Source organism: Fringilla coelebs (genome assembly GCF_963513975.1).
Source record: "Fringilla coelebs genome assembly, chromosome: 31".
NCBI classification, from domain to species: domain Eukaryota; kingdom Metazoa; phylum Chordata; class Aves; order Passeriformes; family Fringillidae; genus Fringilla; species Fringilla coelebs.
Genome location: NC_140057.1, coordinates 1,136,889 through 1,161,341, shown reverse-complemented (window position 1 = coordinate 1,161,341; position 24,453 = coordinate 1,136,889). Strand labels below are relative to the sequence as shown.

Genomic DNA, 24,453 nt, shown 5'->3' with positions numbered 1-24,453 from the left:
CTGGGCTTTTGCGCCCTGAGATCTCCCAAATTTCTGTGTCCCCCCAGTTCTCCTTTCGTGGCACTTCCTTGAAGGGGTTCCAGGGGTCCTGAAGGGTTCCCCGGGGTCCCAGGGGGTCTCAGCGAGGATCCAGTGGGATCCAGATAAATTCCCTGGAATTCCCCTTTTTGCCATCTCGCTTTGGCGTCTCCCAAGCTGCGTCCCCGGGATCCGCCCGCCCCTCCCAGTCCCGGCCATCAGAATCCGCTGAGTCCCCGAGCGCCCATTTCTGAGCACCGGGACCCCCCTGTACCCCCTTCCACAGCACCGGGACCCACCTGAGCCCCGAATTCCGGGAAGGGAATCCCCTGAACCCCCTGTCCTGGGCACGGGGCGCCCATGAACGTTCATTTCCTGGCAGCAGGACCCCCCTGCACCCCTTATCTGGCACCAGGACCACCTGATCTCCCATTCCTGGGGTTCAGGATCCCTTTGAACTTTGAATCACAGCACGGGAACTCTCGTGAACCCCCATTTCTGGGCACCGGGACCCCCCCTGCACCCCCTAATCCGGGACTGGGATCCCCCCAAACCCCCTGGGATCATTGCCCTGGAATCCCACTGCCCCCCTTTTCGGGCATCCCGCTTTTCCCAGACCCCAGACCCGCCCTTTTCCTTGAGCTTTGGACCTCTCAGATCTCTTAACTTTCCGTGTCCCCCCGTTTTCCACTCCCTTCCCTTCCCAAAACGGGGTCCCGGGGGGTCTCAGCGCGGATCCAGATGAACCCATATGAACTCCTGAACTCCCTGGAGTTCCCCCTTTCCCCCGGCTCCTCCCCGTGGGTTCCCTCGGTCTCTTTCTATTTCTCGTCTCCCAAGTTGCGTCCCCGGGATCTGCCTGCCTCTCCCAGCCCCAGACCCCCCTTTCCTGTGAACCAGGGACCCCTGGTCCCCCATTCCTTTCTTTCCCAGCTCCCAGACCCCACTTTCCTCAACACCAGGGATCCCCCCTCCCCCCTCTCCCAGTCCATTCCTTGAACCTTGGACCTTTGCTGTCTCTCCCATTTCCACTTTCCAATCTCTGTGTCCCCTTAGTTCTTCACCCTGTGTGTGTCCTACTGGGGGGAGTTCTTGGGGGTCCAGGAGAGTTCCCTCGGGTCCCAGGGGGTCTCAGCGAGGATCCAGTGGGATCCAGATGAATTCCCTGGAATTCCCCTTTTTCCCGTCTCGCTTTCGCGTCTCCCAAGCTGCGACCCCGGGATCCGCCCGCCTCTCCCAGCCCCAGACCCCCCTTTCCATGACCCAGGCACCCCCTGAACCCCCATTCCTGCCTTTCCCATCTCCCAGACCCTACTTCCCTCAACACCGGGGACCCCTGGACCCCCCTTGGTGGGCACAGGGACCCCCTGGATCCCCCATCCCGCCTCGCCCGGTCCCTTCCTTGATCCTTGGACCCTTCCCGGCTCTCCCCGTTCCCTTTCTCGTTCCGCTTCCCGACCCTTGGAAGCCCCCAGACCCCCCAGTCTCTGCGTCCCCCCAGTTCTCCACCCCCTGCGCGTCCTGCGGGGGGTCCTGGCAGGTCCCGGGGGAATTCAGGGGAATTCCCAGGGTTTCCTCTGTTCCCTCCCCCTCCCCGCGCTGTCCCCGTCACTTTCGCATCTCCTAAGCTGCGTCCCCGGGATCCGCCCGGGGCCGGGGACTGCCCCGGCACCGGGACCCCCTGACCCGCAATTCCCGGGCACGGGGACCCCCGAACTTCCATTTCTGGACGAACCCCCCTTCCTGGGCACAGATACCGCCTTGAGTGTTCATTTCGGGGCAGTGGGACCTGCCTTGTACCCCCTTCCCCAGCCCCGATAAGCCCTGCACCCCCTCATCTGGAGCCTGGAACCCCCTGAACCCCCATTCCCGGGACGGATATCTCCCCTGACGCCCATTTTTGGGAACCGGGACCCACTGCATCCCCTTATCCGGCACCAGGAGCCCCTGAACCTCAATTTTCAGGCACCAGGACCCCTTGAAGCCCAGAACCCAGAAAGGGAACCCCCTTGCACCCCCATTTCCTGGGCACCGGGACCCCACTGCAGCCCGTTATCTGGCACAGGGACCCCCTGAACCCCCATTCCGCTTAAACAGGATCCCCCCCCAAGCCCCCAGTGCTGTGAACGGGGACCCCCTGTACCCCTTTCCCTGGCACCGGATCCCAGTCACGCCGTTATCTGGCACCGGGAGTCCCCTGAACCCTGATTCCCGGGACGGGACCCCCCCTGCACCCCCATTTCCTGGGAACCAGGACCCCACTGCATCCCTTTATGCAGCACCAGGAACCCCTGAACCCCCATTCCACTGCACCAGGGCCCACGTGCACCCCCAAATCCGGGACTGGAACCGTCCCAAACCCTCCATTCTCAGGCACTGGGACCCCCGTGCACCCCCTCATCCAGCACAAATGCCCCCCCGCACCCCCCTTTCCGGCCCTCCCCTTCTCAGACACCCCAGCCCCCGCTTTTCCTTGACCCCAGCACCCCGTGGACCCCCACTCCTGCCTTCCCCAACCCCCACCCACCACCTTCCTCAACACCGGGGACCCTTGCACCCCCTTTCCTGGGTACAGGGCCCCCCTGCACCCCCCACTGCCCTCACTCCCCTTTCCTTGACCTGCAGGGACCCCCTGAACCTCCGTTCCTGGGCATGGGGACCTCATTGTATCCCCTTATCCGGGACTGGGACCCCCTCCTGGACCCCCTTCACGTGTTCTGGGACCCGCTGCACCCCTCCCCGGCCCTCCCGCCCTTCCCAGACCCCAGACCCGCCCTTTTCCTTCACCTTTGCACCCCCAGATCTCCCATATTTCCCAATCCCCCCAGTTCTCCACTCCCGGCGCTTTCTTAAGGTGGTCCCAGGGGGTCCCAGGTGGTTCTCAGAGGGCTCCAGGGCGGTCGCAGCGGGATCCAGCGGGATCCAGAGGGATTCTCTGGAATTCCCCCGTCCCCTTCTCCCCCCGCCCTCCCCGGTCCCTTTGGCTTCCGCGTCCCAACCTGTGAGAGCGGGATCTGCCCGGCGACCGGTGACGTCACTAACACATCGGGTCGCCATTGGCGGGCAGTAAACAGCTGCGCCAATGGCGGAGCAGGATGCGGCTCTGTGGGCGGTGCTAGAGCAGGGGGCGGTGCCAGGGCTGTGCCCGGAGCAGCAGCGGAGCAGCGCCATGGCTGCAGCGCTGGGTCTGGGGCTGCTCCTGGGGCTGCTGGGGGACCCGGGAGTGAGTGGGTGAGTGGGAAGGTGAGTGGGAACCCCGAAACCGGGAACCTTCTGAACTTCCATTTCCGGGCACCGGGACCCTCCTGAACTTCTATTAGCAGGCACGGGAACCCCCTATAGCCCCATTTTGGGTCCAGTGAATCCCCCATCCATCCCCTTCCCCAGTACCGTGACCGCCCTGCACCCCCTTATCTGGCGCCGGGACCCCCTCTGAACCCCATTTCTGGGCAGGGAAACCCCCCTGAACCGTCATTCCCGGGCATCAGAATCCACTGAGCCCCAATTCCTGCACAGGGGAACCCCCTTGAGCACCCATTTCCTGGCACCAAGACCCACTTGAACTCCAAATTCCGGGAAGAGAATCCCCTGAACCGGCAATCCTGGGCACGGTGACCCCCATGAACGTTCATTTCCTGGCAGTGGGAGCCCCCTGCACCCCCTTATCTGGCCCCAGGTCCCACCGGATCTCCCATTCCTGGGGTTCAGGATCCCTTTGAACGCCGAATCGCTGCACGGGAATCCCCCTGAACCCCCATTTCTGGGCACTGGGACAGCCCTGAATCTCCATTTCAGGGCACTGGGACCCCCCCCTGCACCCCCTTATCCGGGACTGGGATCCTTCCGCACCCCATCAGTCCTCCTGCCCACCCTGCACCCCGATTCCCGGCCATCCCGCCTTTTCCCGACCCCAGACCCGTCCTTTTCTTCTTCTGGGCTTTTGCGCCCTGAGATCTCCCAAATTTCTGTGTCCCCCCAGTTCTCCTTTCGTGGCATTTCCTTGAAGGGGTTCCAGGGGTCCTGAAGGGTTCCCCGGGGTCCCAGGGGGTCTCAGCGAGGATCCAGTGGGATCCAGATGAACTCCCTGGAATTCCCCTTTTTGCCATCTCGCTTTGGCGTCTCCCAAGCTGCGTCCCCGGGATCCGCCCGCCCCTCCCAGTCCCGGCCATCAGAATCCGCTGAGTCCCCGAGCGCCCATTTCTGAGCACCGGGACCCCCCTGTACCCCCTTCCACAGCACCGGGACCCACCTGAGCCCCGAATTCCGGGAAGGGAATCCCCTGAACCCCCTGTCCTGGGCACGGGGCGCCCATGAACGTTCATTTCCTGGCAGCAGGACCCCCCTGCACCCCTTATCTGGCACCAGGACCACCTGATCTCCCATTCCTGGGGTTCAGGATCCCTTTGAACTTTGAATCACAGCACGGGAACTCTCGTGAACCCCCATTTCTGGGCACCGGGACCCCCCCTGCACCCCCTAATCCGGGACTGGGATCCCCCCAAACCCCCTGGGATCATTGCCCTGGAATCCCACTGCCCCCCTTTTCGGGCATCCCGCTTTTCCCAGACCCCAGACCCGCCCTTTTCCTTGAGCTTTGGACCTCTCAGATCTCTTAACTTTCCGTGTCCCCCCGTTTTCCACTCCCTTCCCTTCCCAAAACGGGGTCCCGGGGGGTCTCAGCGCGGATCCAGATGAACCCATATGAACTCCTGAACTCCCTGGAGTTCCCCCTTTCCCCCGGCTCCTCCCCGTGGGTTCCCTCGGTCTCTTTCTATTTCTCGTCTCCCAAGTTGCGTCCCCGGGATCTGCCTGCCTCTCCCAGCCCCAGACCCCCCTTTCCTGTGAACCAGGGACCCCTGGTCCCCCATTCCTTTCTTTCCCAGCTCCCAGACCCCACTTTCCTCAACACCAGGGATCCCCCCTCCCCCCTCTCCCAGTCCATTCCTTGAACCTTGGACCTTTGCTGTCTCTCCCATTTCCACTTTCCAATCTCTGTGTCCCCTTAGTTCTTCACCCTGTGTGTGTCCTACTGGGGGGAGTTCTTGGGGGTCCAGGAGAGTTCCCTCGGGTCCCAGGGGGTCTCAGCGAGGATCCAGTGGGATCCAGATGAATTCCCTGGAATTCCCCTTTTTCCCGTCTCGCTTTCGCGTCTCCCAAGCTGCGACCCCGGGATCCGCCCGCCTCTCCCAGCCCCAGACCCCCCTTTCCATGACCCAGGCACCCCCTGAACCCCCATTCCTGCCTTTCCCATCTCCCAGACCCTACTTCCCTCAACACCGGGGACCCCTGGACCCCCCTTGGTGGGCACAGGGACCCCCTGGATCCCCCATCCCGCCTCGCCCGGTCCCTTCCTTGATCCTTGGACCCTTCCCGGCTCTCCCCGTTCCCTTTCTCGTTCCGCTTCCCGACCCTTGGAAGCCCCCAGACCCCCCAGTCTCTGCGTCCCCCCAGTTCTCCACCCCCTGCGCGTCCTGCGGGGGGTCCTGGCAGGTCCCGGGGGAATTCAGGGGAATTCCCAGGGTTTCCTCTGTTCCCTCCCCCTCCCCGCGCTGTCCCCGTCACTTTCGCATCTCCTAAGCTGCGTCCCCGGGATCCGCCCGGGGCCGGGGACTGCCCCGGCACCGGGACCCCCTGACCCGCAATTCCCGGGCACGGGGACCCCCGAACTTCCATTTCTGGACGAACCCCCCTTCCTGGGCACAGATACCGCCTTGAGTGTTCATTTCGGGGCAGTGGGACCTGCCTTGTACCCCCTTCCCCAGCCCCGATAAGCCCTGCACCCCCTCATCTGGAGCCTGGAACCCCCTGAACCCCCATTCCCGGGACGGATATCTCCCCTGACGCCCATTTTTGGGAACCGGGACCCACTGCATCCCCTTATCCGGCACCAGGAGCCCCTGAACCTCAATTTTCAGGCACCAGGACCCCTTGAAGCCCAGAACCCAGAAAGGGAACCCCCTTGCACCCCCATTTCCTGGGCACCGGGACCCCACTGCAGCCCGTTATCTGGCACAGGGACCCCCTGAACCCCCATTCCGCTTAAACAGGATCCCCCCCCAAGCCCCCAATGCTGTGAACGGGACCCCCTGCACCCCTTTCCCTGGCACCGGATCCCAGTCACGCCGTTATCTGGCACCGGGAGTCCCCTGAACCCTGATTCCCGGGACGGGACCCCCCCTGCACCCCCATTTCCTGGGAACCAGGACCCCACTGCATCCCTTTATGCAGCACCAGGAACCCCTGAACCCCCATTCCACTGCACCAGGGCCCACGTGCACCCCCAAATCCGGGACTGGAACCGTCCCAAACCCTCCATTCTCAGGCACTGGGACCCCCGTGCACCCCCTCATCCAGCACAAATGCCCCCCCGCACCCCCCTTTCCGGCCCTCCCCTTCTCAGACACCCCAGCCCCCGCTTTTCCTTGACCCCAGCACCCCGTGGACCCCCACTCCTGCCTTCCCCAACCCCCACCCACCACCTTCCTCAACACCGGGGACCCTTGCACCCCCTTTCCTGGGTACAGGGCCCCCCTGCACCCCCCACTGCCCTCACTCCCCTTTCCTTGACCTGCAGGGACCCCCTGAACCTCCGTTCCTGGGCATGGGGACCTCATTGTATCCCCTTATCCGGGACTGGGACCCCCTCCTGGACCCCCTTCACGTGTTCTGGGACCCGCTGCACCCCTCCCCGGCCCTCCCGCCCTTCCCAGACCCCAGACCCGCCCTTTTCCTTCACCTTTGCACCCCCAGATCTCCCATATTTCCCAATCCCCCCAGTTCTCCACTCCCGGCGCTTTCTTAAGGTGGTCCCAGGGGGTCCCAGGTGGTTCTCAGAGGGCTCCAGGGCGGTCGCAGCGGGATCCAGCGGGATCCAGAGGGATTCTCTGGAATTCCCCCGTCCCCTTCTCCCCCCGCCCTCCCCGGTCCCTTTGGCTTCCGCGTCCCAACCTGTGAGAGCGGGATCTGCCCGGCGACCGGTGACGTCACTAACACATCGGGTCGCCATTGGCGGGCAGTAAACAGCTGCGCCAATGGCGGAGCAGGATGCGGCTCTGTGGGCGGTGCTAGAGCAGGGGGCGGTGCCAGGGCTGTGCCCGGAGCAGCAGCGGAGCAGCGCCATGGCTGCAGCGCTGGGTCTGGGGCTGCTCCTGGGGCTGCTGGGGGACCCGGGGGGCGCAACCAAAGGTGAGTGGGAACCCCGAAACCGGGAACCTTCTGAACTTCCATTTCCGGGCACCGGGATCCTTCTGAACTTCTATTAGCAGGCACGGGAACCCGCCATAGCCCCATTTTGGGTCCAGTGAATCCCCCATCCATCCCCTTCCCCAGTACCGTGACCGCCCTGCACCCCCTTATCTGGCGCCGGGACCCCCTCTGAACCCCATTTCTGGGCAGGGAAACCCCCCTGAACCGTCATTCCCGGGCATCAGAATCCACTGAGCCCCAATTCCTGCACAGGGGAACCCCCTTGAGCACCCATTTCCTGGCACCAAGACCCACTTGAACTCCAAATTCCGGGAAGAGAATCCCCTGAACCGGCAATCCTGGGCACGGTGACCCCCATGAACGTTCATTTCCTGGCAGTGGGAGCCCCCTGCACCCCCTTATCTGGCCCCAGGTCCCACCGGATCTCCCATTCCTGGGGTTCAGGATCCCTTTGAACGCCGAATCGCTGCACGGGAATCCCCCTGAACCCCCATTTCTGGGCACTGGGACAGCCCTGAATCTCCATTTCAGGGCACTGGGACCCCCCCCTGCACCCCCTTATCCGGGACTGGGATCCTTCCGCACCCCATCAGTCCTCCTGCCCACCCTGCACCCCGATTCCCGGCCATCCCGCCTTTTCCCGACCCCAGACCCGTCCTTTTCTTCTTCTGGGCTTTTGCGCCCTGAGATCTCCCAAATTTCTGTGTCCCCCCAGTTCTCCTTTCGTGGCATTTCCTTGAAGGGGTTCCAGGGGTCCTGAAGGGTTCCCCGGGGTCCCAGGGGGTCTCAGCGAGGATCCAGTGGGATCCAGATGAACTCCCTGGAATTCCCCTTTTTGCCATCTCGCTTTGGCGTCTCCCAAGCTGCGTCCCCGGGATCCGCCCGCCCCTCCCAGTCCCGGCCGTCAGAATCCGCTGAGTCCCCGAGCGCCCATTTCTGAGCACCGGGACCCCCCTGTACCCCCTTCCACAGCACCGGGACCCACCTGAGCCCCGAATTCCGGGAAGGGAATCCCCTGAACCCCCTGTCCTGGGCACGGGGCGCCCATGAACGTTCATTTCCTGGCAGCAGGACCCCCCTGCACCCCTTATCTGGCACCAGGACCACCTGATCTCCCATTCCTGGGGTTCAGGATCCCTTTGAACTTTGAATCACAGCACGGGAACTCTCGTGAACCCCCATTTCTGGGCACCGGGACCCCCCCTGCACCCCCTAATCCGGGACTGGGATCCCCCCAAACCCCCTGGGATCATTGCCCTGGAATCCCACTGCCCCCCTTTTCGGGCATCCCGCTTTTCCCAGACCCCAGACCCGCCCTTTTCCTTGAGCTTTGGACCTCTCAGATCTCTTAACTTTCCGTGTCCCCCCGTTTTCCACTCCCTTCCCTTCCCAAAACGGGGTCCCGGGGGGTCTCAGCGCGGATCCAGATGAACCCATATGAACTCCTGAACTCCCTGGAGTTCCCCCTTTCCCCCGGCTCCTCCCCGTGGGTTCCCTCGGTCTCTTTCTATTTCTCGTCTCCCAAGTTGCGTCCCCGGGATCTGCCTGCCTCTCCCAGCCCCAGACCCCCCTTTCCTGTGAACCAGGGACCCCTGGTCCCCCATTCCTTTCTTTCCCAGCTCCCAGACCCCACTTTCCTCAACACCAGGGATCCCCCCTCCCCCCTCTCCCAGTCCATTCCTTGAACCTTGGACCTTTGCTGTCTCTCCCATTTCCACTTTCCAATCTCTGTGTCCCCTTAGTTCTTCACCCTGTGTGTGTCCTACTGGGGGGAGTTCTTGGGGGTCCAGGAGAGTTCCCTCGGGTCCCAGGGGGTCTCAGCGAGGATCCAGTGGGATCCAGATGAATTCCCTGGAATTCCCCTTTTTCCCGTCTCGCTTTCGCGTCTCCCAAGCTGCGACCCCGGGATCCGCCCGCCTCTCCCAGCCCCAGACCCCCCTTTCCATGACCCAGGCACCCCCTGAACCCCCATTCCTGCCTTTCCCATCTCCCAGACCCTACTTCCCTCAACACCGGGGACCCCTGGACCCCCCTTGGTGGGCACAGGGACCCCCTGGATCCCCCATCCCGCCTCGCCCGGTCCCTTCCTTGATCCTTGGACCCTTCCCGGCTCTCCCCGTTCCCTTTCTCGTTCCGCTTCCCGACCCTTGGAAGCCCCCAGACCCCCCAGTCTCTGCGTCCCCCCAGTTCTCCACCCCCTGCGCGTCCTGCGGGGGGTCCTGGCAGGTCCCGGGGGAATTCAGGGGAATTCCCAGGGTTTCCTCTGTTCCCTCCCCCTCCCCGCGCTGTCCCCGTCACTTTCGCATCTCCTAAGCTGCGTCCCCGGGATCCGCCCGGGGCCGGGGACTGCCCCGGCACCGGGACCCCCTGACCCGCAATTCCCGGGCACGGGGACCCCCGAACTTCCATTTCTGGACGAACCCCCCTTCCTGGGCACAGATACCGCCTTGAGTGTTCATTTCGGGGCAGTGGGACCTGCCTTGTACCCCCTTCCCCAGCCCCGATAAGCCCTGCACCCCCTCATCTGGAGCCTGGAACCCCCTGAACCCCCATTCCCGGGACGGATATCTCCCCTGACGCCCATTTTTGGGAACCGGGACCCACTGCATCCCCTTATCCGGCACCAGGAGCCCCTGAACCTCAATTTTCAGGCACCAGGACCCCTTGAAGCCCAGAACCCAGAAAGGGAACCCCCTTGCACCCCCATTTCCTGGGCACCGGGACCCCACTGCAGCCCGTTATCTGGCACAGGGACCCCCTGAACCCCCATTCCGCTTAAACAGGATCCCCCCCCAAGCCCCCAATGCTGTGAACGGGACCCCCTGCACCCCTTTCCCTGGCACCGGATCCCAGTCACGCCGTTATCTGGCACCGGGAGTCCCCTGAACCCTGATTCTCGGGACGGGACCCCCCCTGCACCCCCATTTCCTGGGAACCAGGACCCCACTGCATCCCTTTATGCAGCACCAGGAACCCCTGAACCCCCATTCCACTGCACCAGGGCCCACGTGCACCCCCAAATCCGGGACTGGAACCGTCCCAAACCCTCCATTCTCAGGCACTGGGACCCCCGTGCACCCCCTCATCCAGCACAAATGCCCCCCCGCACCCCCCTTTCCGGCCCTCCCCTTCTCAGACACCCCAGCCCCCGCTTTTCCTTGACCCCAGCACCCCGTGGACCCCCACTCCTGCCTTCCCCAACCCCCACCCACCACCTTCCTCAACACCGGGGACCCTTGCACCCCCTTTCCTGGGTACAGGGCCCCCCTGCACCCCCCACTGCCCTCACTCCCCTTTCCTTGACCTGCAGGGACCCCCTGAACCTCCGTTCCTGGGCATGGGGACCTCATTGTATCCCCTTATCCGGGACTGGGACCCCCTCCTGGACCCCCTTCACGTGTTCTGGGACCCGCTGCACCCCTCCCCGGCCCTCCCGCCCTTCCCAGACCCCAGACCCGCCCTTTTCCTTCACCTTTGCACCCCCAGATCTCCCATATTTCCCAATCCCCCCAGTTCTCCACTCCCGGCGCTTTCTTAAGGTGGTCCCAGGGGGTCCCAGGTGGTTCTCAGAGGGCTCCAGGGCGGTCGCAGCGGGATCCAGCGGGATCCAGAGGGATTCTCTGGAATTCCCCCGTCCCCTTCTCCCCCCGCCCTCCCCGGTCCCTTTGGCTTCCGCGTCCCAACCTGTGAGAGCGGGATCTGCCCGGCGACCGGTGACGTCACTAACACATCGGGTCGCCATTGGCGGGCAGTAAACAGCTGCGCCAATGGCGGAGCAGGATGCGGCTCTGTGGGCGGTGCTAGAGCAGGGGGCGGTGCCAGGGCTGTGCCCGGAGCAGCAGCGGAGCAGCGCCATGGCTGCAGCGCTGGGTCTGGGGCTGCTCCTGGGGCTGCTGGGGGACCCGGGGGGCGCAACCAAAGGTGAGTGGGAACCCCGAAACCGGGAACCTTCTGAACTTCCATTTCCGGGCACCGGGATCCTTCTGAACTTCTATTAGCAGGCACGGGAACCCGCCATAGCCCCATTTTGGGTCCAGTGAATCCCCCATCCATCCCCTTCCCCAGTACCGTGACCGCCCTGCACCCCCTTATCTGGCGCCGGGACCCCCTCTGAACCCCATTTCTGGGCAGGGAAACCCCCCTGAACCGTCATTCCCGGGCATCAGAATCCACTGAGCCCCAATTCCTGCACAGGGGAACCCCCTTGAGCACCCATTTCCTGGCACCAAGACCCACTTGAACTCCAAATTCCGGGAAGAGAATCCCCTGAACCGGCAATCCTGGGCACGGTGACCCCCATGAACGTTCATTTCCTGGCAGTGGGAGCCCCCTGCACCCCCTTATCTGGCCCCAGGTCCCACCGGATCTCCCATTCCTGGGGTTCAGGATCCCTTTGAACGCCGAATCGCTGCACGGGAATCCCCCTGAACCCCCATTTCTGGGCACTGGGACAGCCCTGAATCTCCATTTCAGGGCACTGGGACCCCCCCCTGCACCCCCTTATCCGGGACTGGGATCCTTCCGCACCCCATCAGTCCTCCTGCCCACCCTGCACCCCGATTCCCGGCCATCCCGCCTTTTCCCGACCCCAGACCCGTCCTTTTCTTCTTCTGGGCTTTTGCGCCCTGAGATCTCCCAAATTTCTGTGTCCCCCCAGTTCTCCTTTCGTGGCATTTCCTTGAAGGGGTTCCAGGGGTCCTGAAGGGTTCCCTGGGGTCCCAGGGGGTCTCAGCGAGGATCCAGTGGGATCCAGATGAACTCCCTGGAATTCCCCTTTTTGCCGTCTCGCTTTGGCGTCTCCCAAGCTGCGTCCCCGGGATCCGCCCGCCCCTCCCAGTCCCGGCCATCAGAATCCGCTGAGTCCCCGAGCGCCCATTTCTGAGCACCGGGACCCCCCTGTACCCCCTTCCACAGCACCGGGACCCACCTGAGCCCCGAATTCCGGGAAGGGAATCCCCTGAACCCCCTGTCCTGGGCACGGGGCGCCCATGAACGTTCATTTCCTGGCAGCAGCACCCCCCCTGCACCCCCTCATCTGGAGCCTGGAACCCCCTGAACCCCCATTCCCGGGACGGATAACTCCGCTGAACCCCCATTTCTGGGCACCAAGACACCCCTGAACCCCCATTCCCAGGCACAGAAACCCCCTGAACTTGCATTTCTGGGCACCAGGACCGACTGCATCCCCTTATCCGGCACCAGGAGCCCCTGAACCTCAACTTTCAGGCACCAGGACACCTTGAACCCCAGAACTCGGGAAGGGAACCCCTTTGCACCCCCATTTCCAGGGCACCGGGACCCCACTGCAGCCCGTTATCTGGCACAGGGATCCCCTGAACCCCCATTCCGCTGTAACAGGATCCCCAACCCCAAGCCCCCAATGCTGTGAACGGGACCCCCTGCACCCCTTTCCCTGGCACCGGATCCCAGTCACGCCGTTATCTGGCACCGGGACTCCCCTGAACCCTGATTCCCGGGACGGGACCCCCCCTGCACCCCCATTTCCTGGGAACCAGGACCCCACTGCATCCCCTTATACAGCACCAGGACCCCCTGAACCCCCATTCCACTGCACCAGGACCGCCGTGCCCCTCCAAATCCGGGACTGGAACCCTCCCAGACCCTCCATTCTCAGGCGCTGGGACCCCCCTGCACCCCCTTATCCAGCACCAATGCATCCCCGCACCCCCCTTCCCGGCCCTACCCCTCTCAGAGATCCCAGCCCCCGCTTTTCCTTGACCCCAGCACCCCCTGGACCCCCATTCCTTCCTTTCCCAGCTCCCAGACCCCACTTCCCTCAACACTGGGGACCCGTGCACCCCCTTTCCTGGGCACAGGGACCCTCTGCACCCCCCATTGTCCTCACCCCTCTTCCCTTGACCGGGTACCCCCTGAACCTCCGTTCCTGGGCATGGGGACCTCCCTGCACCCCCTTATCCGGTACTGGGACCCCCTCCTGAACCCCCTTCTTGTGTTCTGGGACCCCCTGCACCCCTCCCCGGCCCTCCCGCCCTTCCCAGACCCCAGACCCGCCCTTTTCCTTCACCTTTGCACCCCCAGATCTCCCACATTTCCCGATCCCCGCAGTTCTCCACTCCTGGCGCTTTCTTAAGGGAGTCCCAGGGGGTCCCAGGTGGTTCTCAGAGGGCTCCAGGGCGGTCGCAGCGGGATCCAGAGGGATTCTCTGGAATTCCCCCGCCCCCTCCCCCGTCCGCCCTCCTCGGTCCCTTTGGCTTCCGCGTCCCAACCTGTGAGAGCGGGATCTGCCCGGCGACCGGTGACGTCACTGACAGATCGGGTCCCCATTGGCGGGGGGTTAACAGCTGCGCCAATGGTGGGGCCGGAGGCGGCTCTGTGGGCGGGTCCGGAGCAGGGGGCGGTGCCAGGGCTGTGCCCAGAGCAGCAGCGGAGCAGCGCCATGGCTGCAGCGCTGGGTCTGGGGCTGCTCTTGGGGCTCCTGGGGCTGCTGGAGGATCCGGGGGGCGCGACCAAAGGTGAGTGGGAACCCCGAAACCGGGAACCTTCTGAACTTCCATTTCCCCATCACCGGGACCCTCCTGAACTTATATTAGCAGGCACGGGAACCCCCTATAGCACCATTTTGGGTCCTGTGAATCCCCCATCCATCCTCTTCCCCAGCACCGTGACAACCCTGAACCCCCTTATTTGCCACCGGGACCCCACCTGAACCCCATTTCTGGGCAGGGAAACCCCCCTGAACCGCCATTCTCGGGCATCAGGATCATCTGATCTCCAATTCCTGCACACGGGAACCCCCTTGAACGCCCATTTCCTGGCACCGAGACCCACTTGAACTCCAAATTCTGGAAGAGAATCCCCTGAACCGCCAATCCTGGGCACGGGGACCCCCATGAACGTTCATTACCCGGCAGCAGGACCCCCCAGCACCCCCTTATCTGGCCCCAGGTCCCACTGGATCTCCCATTCCTGGCGTTCAGGATCCCTTTGAATGCCGATTCACTGCACCGGAACCCCCCTGAACCCCCATTATGGGCACCGGGACCCCCCTGCACCCCCTTATCCCGGCACTGGGTTCCCCCAGCACCCCCGTCAGGGCTCCTGGAGCCCCTGTTCCCCCTTTTCTGGCATCCTGCTTTTCCCAGACCCCAGACCCGTCTATTTCCCTGACCTTTGGACCCCTCCCCCCCCCCCCCCCCCCCTTCTCTCAACTTTCTGTGTTCCCCCGTTTTCCATTCCCACCACTTTCCAAAATAGAGTCCCAGAGAGGTCCTGGGGATCTCAGGGCAGTCACACCGGGGATCCAGAGGGATCCACATGAACTCCCTGGAGTTCCCCCTTTCCCTCATCCCCTCCCCCCACGTTCCCTCCCTCTCTTTCGAGGCTCCCCAGCTGCGTCCCCGGGATCCGCCCGCCTCTCCTGGACCCAGTTCCCACTTCCCATGACCCAGTGACCCTCTGGACCCCCCTCCTGCCTTTCCCAGCTCCCAGACCCCACTTCCCTCAACACCAGGGACCCCTGGACCCAGTTTGGTGGCCACACCTGTGGGGACCCCCCTGGATTCCCCATGCCACATCTCCCGGTCCCTTCTTTGAACCTTGGACCTTTACCGGCTCTCCCCGTTCCCTTCCTGCCTCTTGGATGCCCCCAGACCCCCCCAGTCTCTGGATCCCCCCAGTTCTCCACCCCCTGCGTGTCCTGGAGGGGGTCTCAGGGTCTCCAGGAGGGTCCCAGGGGGGATTCTGGGCCTCAGGACCCCCTTGAATTTTCAGTTCTGGGCACTGGGACCCCCCTGCCTTCCCTTATCCAATATCAGTTTCCCTTTTCCTGACTCCCCCCCCGCCACTTTCCCATCCATCCTGCCTTCCCCAGTCCCCAGACCCCTCTTTTCCTTGTTTCTGAGACCACCTGAACTGCCATGCTTGCTTTTCTCAACTCCCAGCCCCCCTTTCCTCTTCATCAAGGACCCCCCAGCCTCCTATTCCCGGGTCTGCCCACCTTGTGATCCCTTTTTTCTTGGCACTGGGGACCCCTGGATCCCCTTTCCTGGGTACAGGGATCCCCTGGAACCCCCATCCCACTTTGCTAGTCCCTACCCCCCCCCCTCCTCCTTCCATTTCCCTGGAACCCCCTGAGCCCCCATTCCTGGACACCAGGACCCCCTGCACACCCTTTCCTGTCCATCCCACCTCTCCCACCCTGCACCCCCTTTCCTTGGCTCCAGGATCCCCAAACTCCTCCCCAGCTCTCCCAGTTCCCCTTTCATTGATCCATGACCCCCTCAACTTCCCCAAATCTCCGTGTCCCCCCAGTTCTCCACTCCCTGCATTACCTGCGTGTGGCAGTGTCAGAGCCCAGCCCAGGGATCCCCCAGTTCATGATCACGGGGTTTGTGGATGGGATCCCCTTCGTGCGCTACGACAGCGAGCGACGCCAGAGGGTGCCGCTGACGCAGTGGATAAAGGATGGAGTTGGGCCGGAATATTGGGAGGAGCAGACCCAGATCGGTGTGAGGAACCAGGAGGTGGATGTCAGGAACCTGGATATCCTGCGGGAGCGATACAACCAGAGCAGGGGTGAGTGGGGGGATCCCTGGGGCTGGGATGGATCTGTGGGACTGGGATGGATCTGTGGGGCTGGGTTGGGATCTGTGGGGCTGGGTTGGGATCTCTGGGACTGGGGTGTGGATTCACAAGGTTCCAGGGGGCTGAAAATGGGGATCCATCAGGTTGGGATGGAATATCTTGAGATTTATGGGTTGGGATATGGATCTGTGGGGCTGGGATAGGAACTGTGGGGCTGGGATAGGAATTGTAGGGTTAGTAGGACTGAGATGTAGATCCATGGAGCTGAGATGGGGTCTATAGGTCTCAGGTGTGCATTCACAGGGCTCCAAGAGGCTGAAACAGGGATCTGTGGGGCTGGGATGGCATAGCTTGTGATCCATGGGTCTGGGATGGGATCTGTGGGGCTGTGATGGGATCTGTGGGGCTGACATGGGGATCCATGGGACTGGGATGGGATCTGTGGGGCTGGGATAGGAATTGTAGGGCTAAGATGGGGATCCATGGGGTTAGAATAGGGATCTGTAGGGCTGGGATGGGATCTGTAGGTCTCAGGTGTTCGTTCACAGGGCTCCAATGGGCTGAATGGGGATCCCTTAGGCTGGGATGGGATATCTTATGATCCATGGGGCTGGGATGGGATCTGTGGGGCTGGGGTGGCATCTGTAGGGCTGAAATGGGGATCCATGGGGCTGGGATGGGAACTGTAGGACTAAGATGTGGATCCATGAGTTTGGGATGGGGACTCCTGGGGCTGGAATCGGATCTGTGGGGCTGGGGTGAGGATCCCTGGGGTTGAGAGGGGATCTGTAATCTCAGGTGTGGATTCCCCGGGCTCCAGGGGGCTGAGAATGGGGATCCATGGGGCTGGGGTGGGATATCTTGTGATCCACAGGTTGGGGTATGGATCTGTGGGGCTGGTAAGGGATCCATGGGGCTGGGAAGGGATCCATTGGGCTGGGACGGGAACTGTAGGGCTGAGATGTAGATCCATGGGGTTAGAATGGGGATCTGTGGGGCTGGAATGGGAACTGTAGAACTGGGGTGAGGATCCATGGGGCTGGGATGTGAATCCATGAGGCTGGGATGGCATCTGTGGGGCTGGAATGGGAACTGTAGGGCTGGGATGGGGATCCATGGGGCTGGGATGGGGTCTGTAGGTATCAGGTGTGCATTCACAGGGCTCTAAAGGGCTGAAAATGAGGATCCATTAAACTGGGATGGGCTATTTCGTGGTCCATGGCTTGGGGTATGGATCTGTGGAGCTGGGATAGGAGCCTTAGGGCTGAGATGTAGATCCGTGGGGTTAGAATGGGGATCTGTGGGGCTGAGAAGGGGGCTGTAGGTCTCAGGTGTGGATTCACAGGGCTCTGAGGGGCTGAAATTTGGATCCATGGGGCTGGGATGACATCTGTGGGGCTGAGATGGCATCTGGGGGGCTGGAGTGAGGATCCATGGGGTGGGCTGGGAGCTGTGGGTCTCCAGTGTGGATTTACAGGGCTCTGAGGGGCTGAACTGGGGATCCATGGGGCGGGGATGGGATCTCTTGTGATCCATGGGTTGGGATATGGATCCAAGGGGCTGGCATGGGATATGTGGGGTTGGGATGGGATCTATAGGTCTCAGATGTGGATTCCCAGGGCTCTAGGGGGCTGAAAATGGGGATCCCTTAGGCTGGGATGGGATAGTTTGTGCTCCATGGATTGGGGTATGGATCCATGGGGCTGGGGTGAGGATCCATGAGGCTGGGTTGGGAACTGTGAGGCTGGGATGGGATCCATGGGTCTGGGATATGTATCCATGAGACTGGGATGCCATCTGTGGGGCTGGGATAGGAACTGTATAACAGGGGTGAGGATCTATGGGGCTGGGATGGGATCTATAGGTCTGGGGTGTGCATTCACAGGGCTCCAAGGGGCTGAAACAGGGATCTGTGGGGCTTGTGATCCATGGGGCTGGGATGGCATTTGGGGGGCTGGAGTGAGGATCCATGGGGCTGGGCTGGGAACTGTGGGTCTCCAGTGTGGATTTGCAGGGCTCTCAGGGACTGAAATGGGGATCCATGGGGCTGGGATGTGAATCTATGGGGCTGGAATGGGATCCATGGGGTTTGGAATGGGAACTGTAGAACTGGGGTGAGGATCCATGGGGCTGGGATGGAAACTGTGAGGCTGGGATGGGGATCCATGGGGCTGGGATTGGGTCTGTAGGTCTCAGGTGCAGATTCACAGGGCTCCAAGCGGCTGAGAATGGGGATCCATCAGGCTGGGATGGGATATCTTGTGATCCATGGGGCTGGGATTGGATCCATGGGGCTGGGATGGGATCCATGGAGCTGGGCTGTGATCCATAGGTCTCAGGTGTGCATTCACAGGGCTCCAAGGGGCTGAAACAGGGATCTGTGGGGCTGGGATGGAACAGCTTGTGATCCATGGGGTTGGGATATGGATCTGTGGGGCTGGGATGGGAATTGTAGGGCTAAGATGGAGATCCATGGGGTTAGAATGGGGATCTGCAGGGCTGGGATGGGGTCTGTGGGGCTGGAGTGGGGATCCATGGGGCTGGGATGGGATCCATAGGTCTCAGGTGTGCATTCCCAGGGCTCCAAGGGGCTGGATGGGGATCCATTAGATTAGGTTGGAATATTTTGGGATCACCAGGTTGGGATATGGATCCATGGGGCTGGGATGGGATCTGTGGGGCTGGGATAGGAATTGTAGGGCTGAGATATAGATCCAAGGGGCTTGGATCGGATCCATGGGGCTGGGATAGAATTTGTAGGGTTGGAAGGGGAATCGTAGGGTGGGGGTCAGGATCCATGGGGCTTGGATGGGAACTGTGGGGCTGGGATGGGATCTGTGGGGCTGGGATAGGAATTGTAGGGCTGGGGTGAGGTTGCATGGGGTTGGGATGGGAACGTTGAGGTTGGGATGCCATCTGTGGGGCTGGGATGGGAACTGTAGTGCTGGGGTGTGGATTCACAGGGCTCCAAGGGGCTGAAAAGGGGGATCCATTAGATTGGGATGGGATATTCTGTGATCAGTGGGTTGGGATGTGGATCCATGGGGCTGGGATAGGAATTGTAGGGCTGAGATGGGGCTCCATGGGGGTGGGATAGGGTTTGTAGGGTTGAAAGGGGAAGCGTAGGGCTGGGGTTAGGATCCATAGGGCTGGGATGTGATCCATGGGGCTGGAATGGGATCTGTGGGGCTGGGATGGGATCTGTGGGGCTGGGGTGGCATCTGTGGGGCTGGAGTGAGGATCCATGGGGCTGGGATGGGAACTGTAAGACTAAGATGGGATCCATGAGTTTGGGATGGGGACTCATGGGGCTGGAATAGGATCTGTGGGGCTGGGATGGGATCTGTGGGCCTTGGATGTGAATTCTCAGGGCTCCAAGGGGCTGAAAATGGGGGTCCGTTAGACTGAGATGGAATATTTTGTGATCCAAGGGTTGGGGTATGGGATCCATGGGGCTGGGATAGCATTTGTAGGGTTGGAAGGGGAATTGTAGGGCTGGGGTGAGGATCCATGGGGCTGGGATATGATCCACAGGTCTCAGGTGTGCATTCACAGGGCTCCAAGGGGCTGAAACAGGGATCTGTGGGGCTGGGATGGGATCTGTAGGTCTTGGATGTGGATTCCCAGGGCTCCAAGGGGTTGAAAATGGGGATACAGTAGATTGGGATGGAATATTTTGTGATCCATGGATCGGGGTATGGATCTGTGGGGCTGAGAAGGGATCTGTGGGGCTGGGATGTGAATGTACAGGGCTCCAAGGGACTGAAAATGGGGCTCCATTAGGCTGAGATGGGATAACTTGTGATCCATGGGTTGGGATTGGATCCATGGGGCTGGGATGGGATCTGTGGGGCTGGGATGGAATCCGTGGGGCTTGGGTATGGATCCATGGGGCTGGAATGGGATCTGTGGGCCTTGGATGTGGATTCACAGGGCTTCAAGGGGCTGAAAATGGGGATCCATGAGGCTGGGATGGGATATTTTGTGATCCATGGTTTGGGGTGTGGATCTGTGGGGCTAGGATAGGATCCATGGGGCTGGGATGGAATTTGTAGGTTTGGAAGGGGAATTGTAGGGCTGGGGTGAGGATCCATGGGGCTGGGATGGGAGCTGTAGGTATTGTGTGTGCATGCACAGGGCTCCAAAGGGCTCAACAGGGATCCATCAGGTTGGGATGGGATAGTTTGTGATCCATGGCTTGGGGTATGGATCTGTGGGGATGGATTCAAATCCATGGGGCTGGCATGGGGACTGTGCAGCTGGGATAGGAGCTGTAGGGCTGAGATGTAGATCCATGGGGTTAGAATGGGGATCTGTGGGGCTGGGATGGGAACTTTAGAGCTGGGGTGAGGATCCATGGGGCTGGGGTAGGAATTGTAGGGCTGGGATGGGGATCCATGGGGTTGGGATCAGAATCATGGGGCTGGGATAGAGTTTGTAGGGTTGGAAGGGGAATTGTGGGGCTGGGTTGAGGATCCGTGGGGCTGGGACATGAATTGTAGGACTAAGATGGGGATCCATGAGTTTGGGATGGGGACTCATGGGGCTGGAATAGGATCTGTGGGGCTGGGGTGAGGATGCCTGGGGTTGAGAGGGGATCTGTAATCTCAGGTGTGGATTGACAGGGCTCCAGGGGGCTGAAAATGGGGATCCATTGGGTTGGGATGGGATATCTTGTGATCCATGGGTTGGGGTATGGATCTGTGGGGCTGGGAAGGGATCCATGGGGCTGGGATGTGAACTGTGCAGCTGGGATAGGAACTGTAGGGCTGAGATGTAGATCCATGGGGTTAGAATGGGGATCTGCAGGGCTGGGATGGGAACTGTAGAGCTGGGATGAGGATCCAAGGGGCTGGGATGTGAATCCATGAGGCTGGGATGGCCTCTGTGGGGCTGGGATGGGGATCCAGGGGGCTGGGATGTGGTCTATAGGTCTCAGGTGTGCATTCCCAGGGCTCCAAGGGGCTGAAATGGGGATCTGTGGGGCTGGGCTGGGATATCTTGTGATCCATGGGGCTGGGATGGCATCTGTGGGGCTGGGATGGCATCTGGGGGGCTTTAGTGAGGATCCATGGGATGGGCTGGGAACTGTAGAAAATGGGGATCCATGGAGCTGGGATGGGACTGCTTGTGATCCACGGGATCACAAGGAGTGATATGGGATATGGAAAATGGGGATCCATTAAGTTGGGATGGGATAACTTGTGATCTGTGGGGCTGGGATGGGAACTGTAGGTCTCAGATGTGGATTCACAGGGCTCCATGTGGCTGAAAATGGGGATCCATTGGGTTGGGATGGGATATTTTGTGATCCTTGGATTGGGGTATGGATCTGTGGGGTTGGGATGGGAACTGTGGGGCTGAGATGGGTTTCCCTGGGGCTGGGATGGGATCCATGGGGCTGGGATAGAATTTGTAGGGTTGGAAGGGGAATCATAGGGCTGGGGTGAGGATCCATGGGACTGGGATGGGATCCATAGGTCTCAGGTGTGCATGCACAGGGCTCCAGAGGGCTGAAACCGGTAACTGTGGGGCTGGGATGGGATAGCTTGTGATCCATGGGGCTGGGATGGGATCTGGGATGCAGGAGTGAGGATCCATGGAGTTGTGATGTGGATCCATGGGCCTGGGATGGGATCTGCGGGGCTGGGATGGGATCTGTAGGTTTGGAATGAGGATCCATGGGGCTGGGATGGGAACTGTAGGACTAAGATGGGATCCATGAGGTTTGGATGGGGCTCACGGGGCTGGGATAGGATCTGTGGGGCTGGGTGAGGATCCCTGGGGTTGAGAGGGGATCTGTAATCTCAGGTGTGGATTGACAGGGCTCCAGGGGGCTGAAAATGGGGATCCATGGGCTGGGGTGGGATCTGTGGGTCTCAGGTGTGGATTCACGGGGCTCCAAGGGGTTGAAAACAGGGATACAGTAAGATTGGGATGGAATGGTTTGTGATCCGTGGGTTGGGGTATGGATCCATGGGGCTGGGAAGGGATCCATGGGGCTGGGATGTGAATGTTCAGGGCTCCAAGGGACTGAAAATGGGGCTCCATTAAGCTGAGATGGATGTCTTGTGATCCATGGGTTGGGATTGGATCCATGGGGCTGGGATGGGATCTGTGGGGCTGGAATGGGAAGTGTAGAACTGGGTGAGGATCGTGGGGCTGGGATGGGATCTGTAGGGCTGGGATGGGGTCTGTAGGTCTTGGGTGTGGATTCACAAGGATCCAAGGGGGTCCATTAGGATGGGATGGGTTATTTTGTGATCTGTGGGGCTGGGATAGAATTTGTAGGGTTGGAAGGGAATCGTAGGGTTGGGATGAGGATCCATGGGCTGGGCTGGGAACTGTAGGTCTCCAGTGTTGATTTAAAGGGCTCTGAAGGGCGTAAATGGGGATCCATGGGCTGGGATGGGATCTGTGGGGCTGGGGTGAGGATCCCTAGGGTTGAGTGGGGATCTGTAATCTCAGGTGTGCATTCACAGGGCTCCAGGGGCTGAGAATGGGATCCATGGGGCTGGGATAGAATTTGTAGGGTTGGAAGGGGAATTGTAGGGTTGGGGTGAGGATCCATGGGGCTGGATGGGAACTGTAGGTCTGCAGTGTGGATTTAGAGGGCTCTGAGGGGCTGAAATGGGATCCATGGGGCTGGGATGGGATATCTTGTGATCAATGGATTTAGATATGGATCCCTGGGCTGGGATGGGATATGTTGTGATCCATGGGTTGGGATATGGATCCATGGGGCTGGGATGGGATCTGTGGGGCTGGGCTGGGAACTGTAGGTCTCAGATGTACATTCACAAGGCTCCAAGGGGCTGAAAATGGGGATCCCTTAGGCTGGAATGGGATAGTTTGTGCTCCATGGATTGGGGTATGGATCTGTGGGGCTGGGGTGAGGATCCGTGGGTCTGGGATGTGAATCCATGAGGCTGGGATGCCATCTGTGGGGCTGGGATGGAACTGTATAACAGGGGTGAGGGTCTATGGGGCTGGGATGGGATCTGTAGAGCCCCAGTGTGGCTTCCCAGGGCTCCAAGGGGCTGAATGGGGATCCATGGGATTGGGATGGGATCTGTGGGGCTGGAGAGAGGATCCATGGGGCTGGGCTGGGATATCTTGTGATCCATGGGGCTGGGCTGGGATAGGAATTGTAGGGCTGGGATGGGGATCCATGGGGTTAGCATGGGGATCTGTGGGGCTGGGATGGGATCTGTGGGGCTGGGATGAGGATCCATGGGGCTGGGATGAGATCTCTAGGTCTGGGGTGTGCATTCCCAGGGCTTCAAGGGGCTGAATGGGAATCCATTAGATTAGGTTGCAGTATTTTGTGATCTGTGGGTTCGGATGTGGGTCCATGGTGTTGGGATGGGGTCTGTGGGACTGGGATAGGAATTGTAAGTCTGGGATGTCCATGGGGCTGGGATGGGATTTGTAGGGTTGGAAGGAGAATTGTAGGGCTGGGATGCCACCTGTGGGGCTGGGATGGGAACTGTTGAGCTGGGATGAGGATCCATGGGGCTGGGATGAGATCTGTGGGGCCTGTGGGGCTGGAATGTGGATTCAGAGGGCTCCAAGGGGTGGGAAATGGGGATCCATTAGACTGGGATGGGCTATTTTGTGATCCATGGATTGGGGTATGGATCTGTGGGGCTGGATGTGGATCCATGGGGCTGGGATGGGATCTGTGGGGCTGGGATGGGATCTGTAGGGCTGGGATGGGAACTGTAGGGCTGGATGGTGTCTGTAGGTCTTGGGTGTGGATTTACAAGGATGCAAGGGGGTCCCTTAGGTTGGGATGGGTTATTTTGTGATCTGTGGGGCTGGGCTGGGATCTGGGGGACTGGGACAGGAACTGTAGGACTGAGATGTAGATCCATGGGGCTTGGTTCGGATCCATTGGTCTGGGATAGAATTTGTAGTGTTGGAAGGGGAATTGTAGGGTTGGGGTGAGCATCCATGGGGCTGGGATGGGAACTGTAGCACTAAGATGGGGATCCATGAATTTGGGATGGAGACTCCTGTGGCTGGAATAGGATCTGTGGGGCTGAGGTGAGATCCGTGGGGTTGAGAGGGGATCTGTAATCTCAGGGGTGGATTGACAGGGCTCCAGGGGGGCTGAGAATGGGGATCCATGGGGCTGGGATGGGATCTGTGGGGCTGGGATGGGATAGCTTGTGATCCATTGGTTGGGATGGGATCTGGAGCTTGGGTTGGGATCCATGGGTCTGGGATGGGATCTGTAGGGCTGGGGTGAGGATCCATGGGGCTGGGATGGGATCTATAGGTCTCAGATTTGGATTCCCAGGGCTCCAAGGGGGTGAATGGGGATCCATTAGGTTCGGTCGGGATATTTTGTGATCTGTGGGTTGGGATATGGGCCCATGGGGCTGGGATGGGATCTGTGGGACTGGGATAGGAATTGTAGGGCTGGGATGGGATCCATGGGGCTGGGATGGGATTTGTAGGGTTGGAAGAAGAATTGTAGGGCTGGGATGGGAACTGTGGGGCTGGGATGGGATCTGTGGGGCTGGAATGTGGATTCAGAGGGCTCCAAGGGTTGGGAAATGGGGATCCATTAGACTGGGATGGGATATTTTGTGATGCATGGGTTGGGGTACGGATCTGTGGGGCTGGGATGTGGATCCATTAGGCTGGGGTGGGATC

General features: G+C 61.0%; 1 protein-coding gene across 6 annotated transcripts in view; it reads left to right on the top strand.

Annotated features, from left to right (window-relative positions):
- The window catches only part of LOC311164358 (class I histocompatibility antigen, F10 alpha chain-like), a gene marked incomplete at its 3' end in the record, with an annotated part of 38,186 nt that overhangs the window by 9,434 nt on the left and 4,299 nt on the right, over positions 1-24,453 (top strand). For 3 of the 6 annotated variants that reach the window (XM_084223788.1, XM_084223789.1, XM_084223787.1), the window contains exon 2: positions 15,517-15,780. In XM_084223788.1, coding sequence (XP_084079914.1) covers positions 15,517-15,780 — 264 coding nt within the window. Of the gene's footprint in view, positions 1-10,976; positions 11,146-13,540; positions 13,719-15,516; positions 15,781-24,453 lie in introns of those variants that run through there. The other 3 variants (XM_084223785.1, XM_084223784.1, XM_084223786.1) reach the window with 2 other exon arrangements.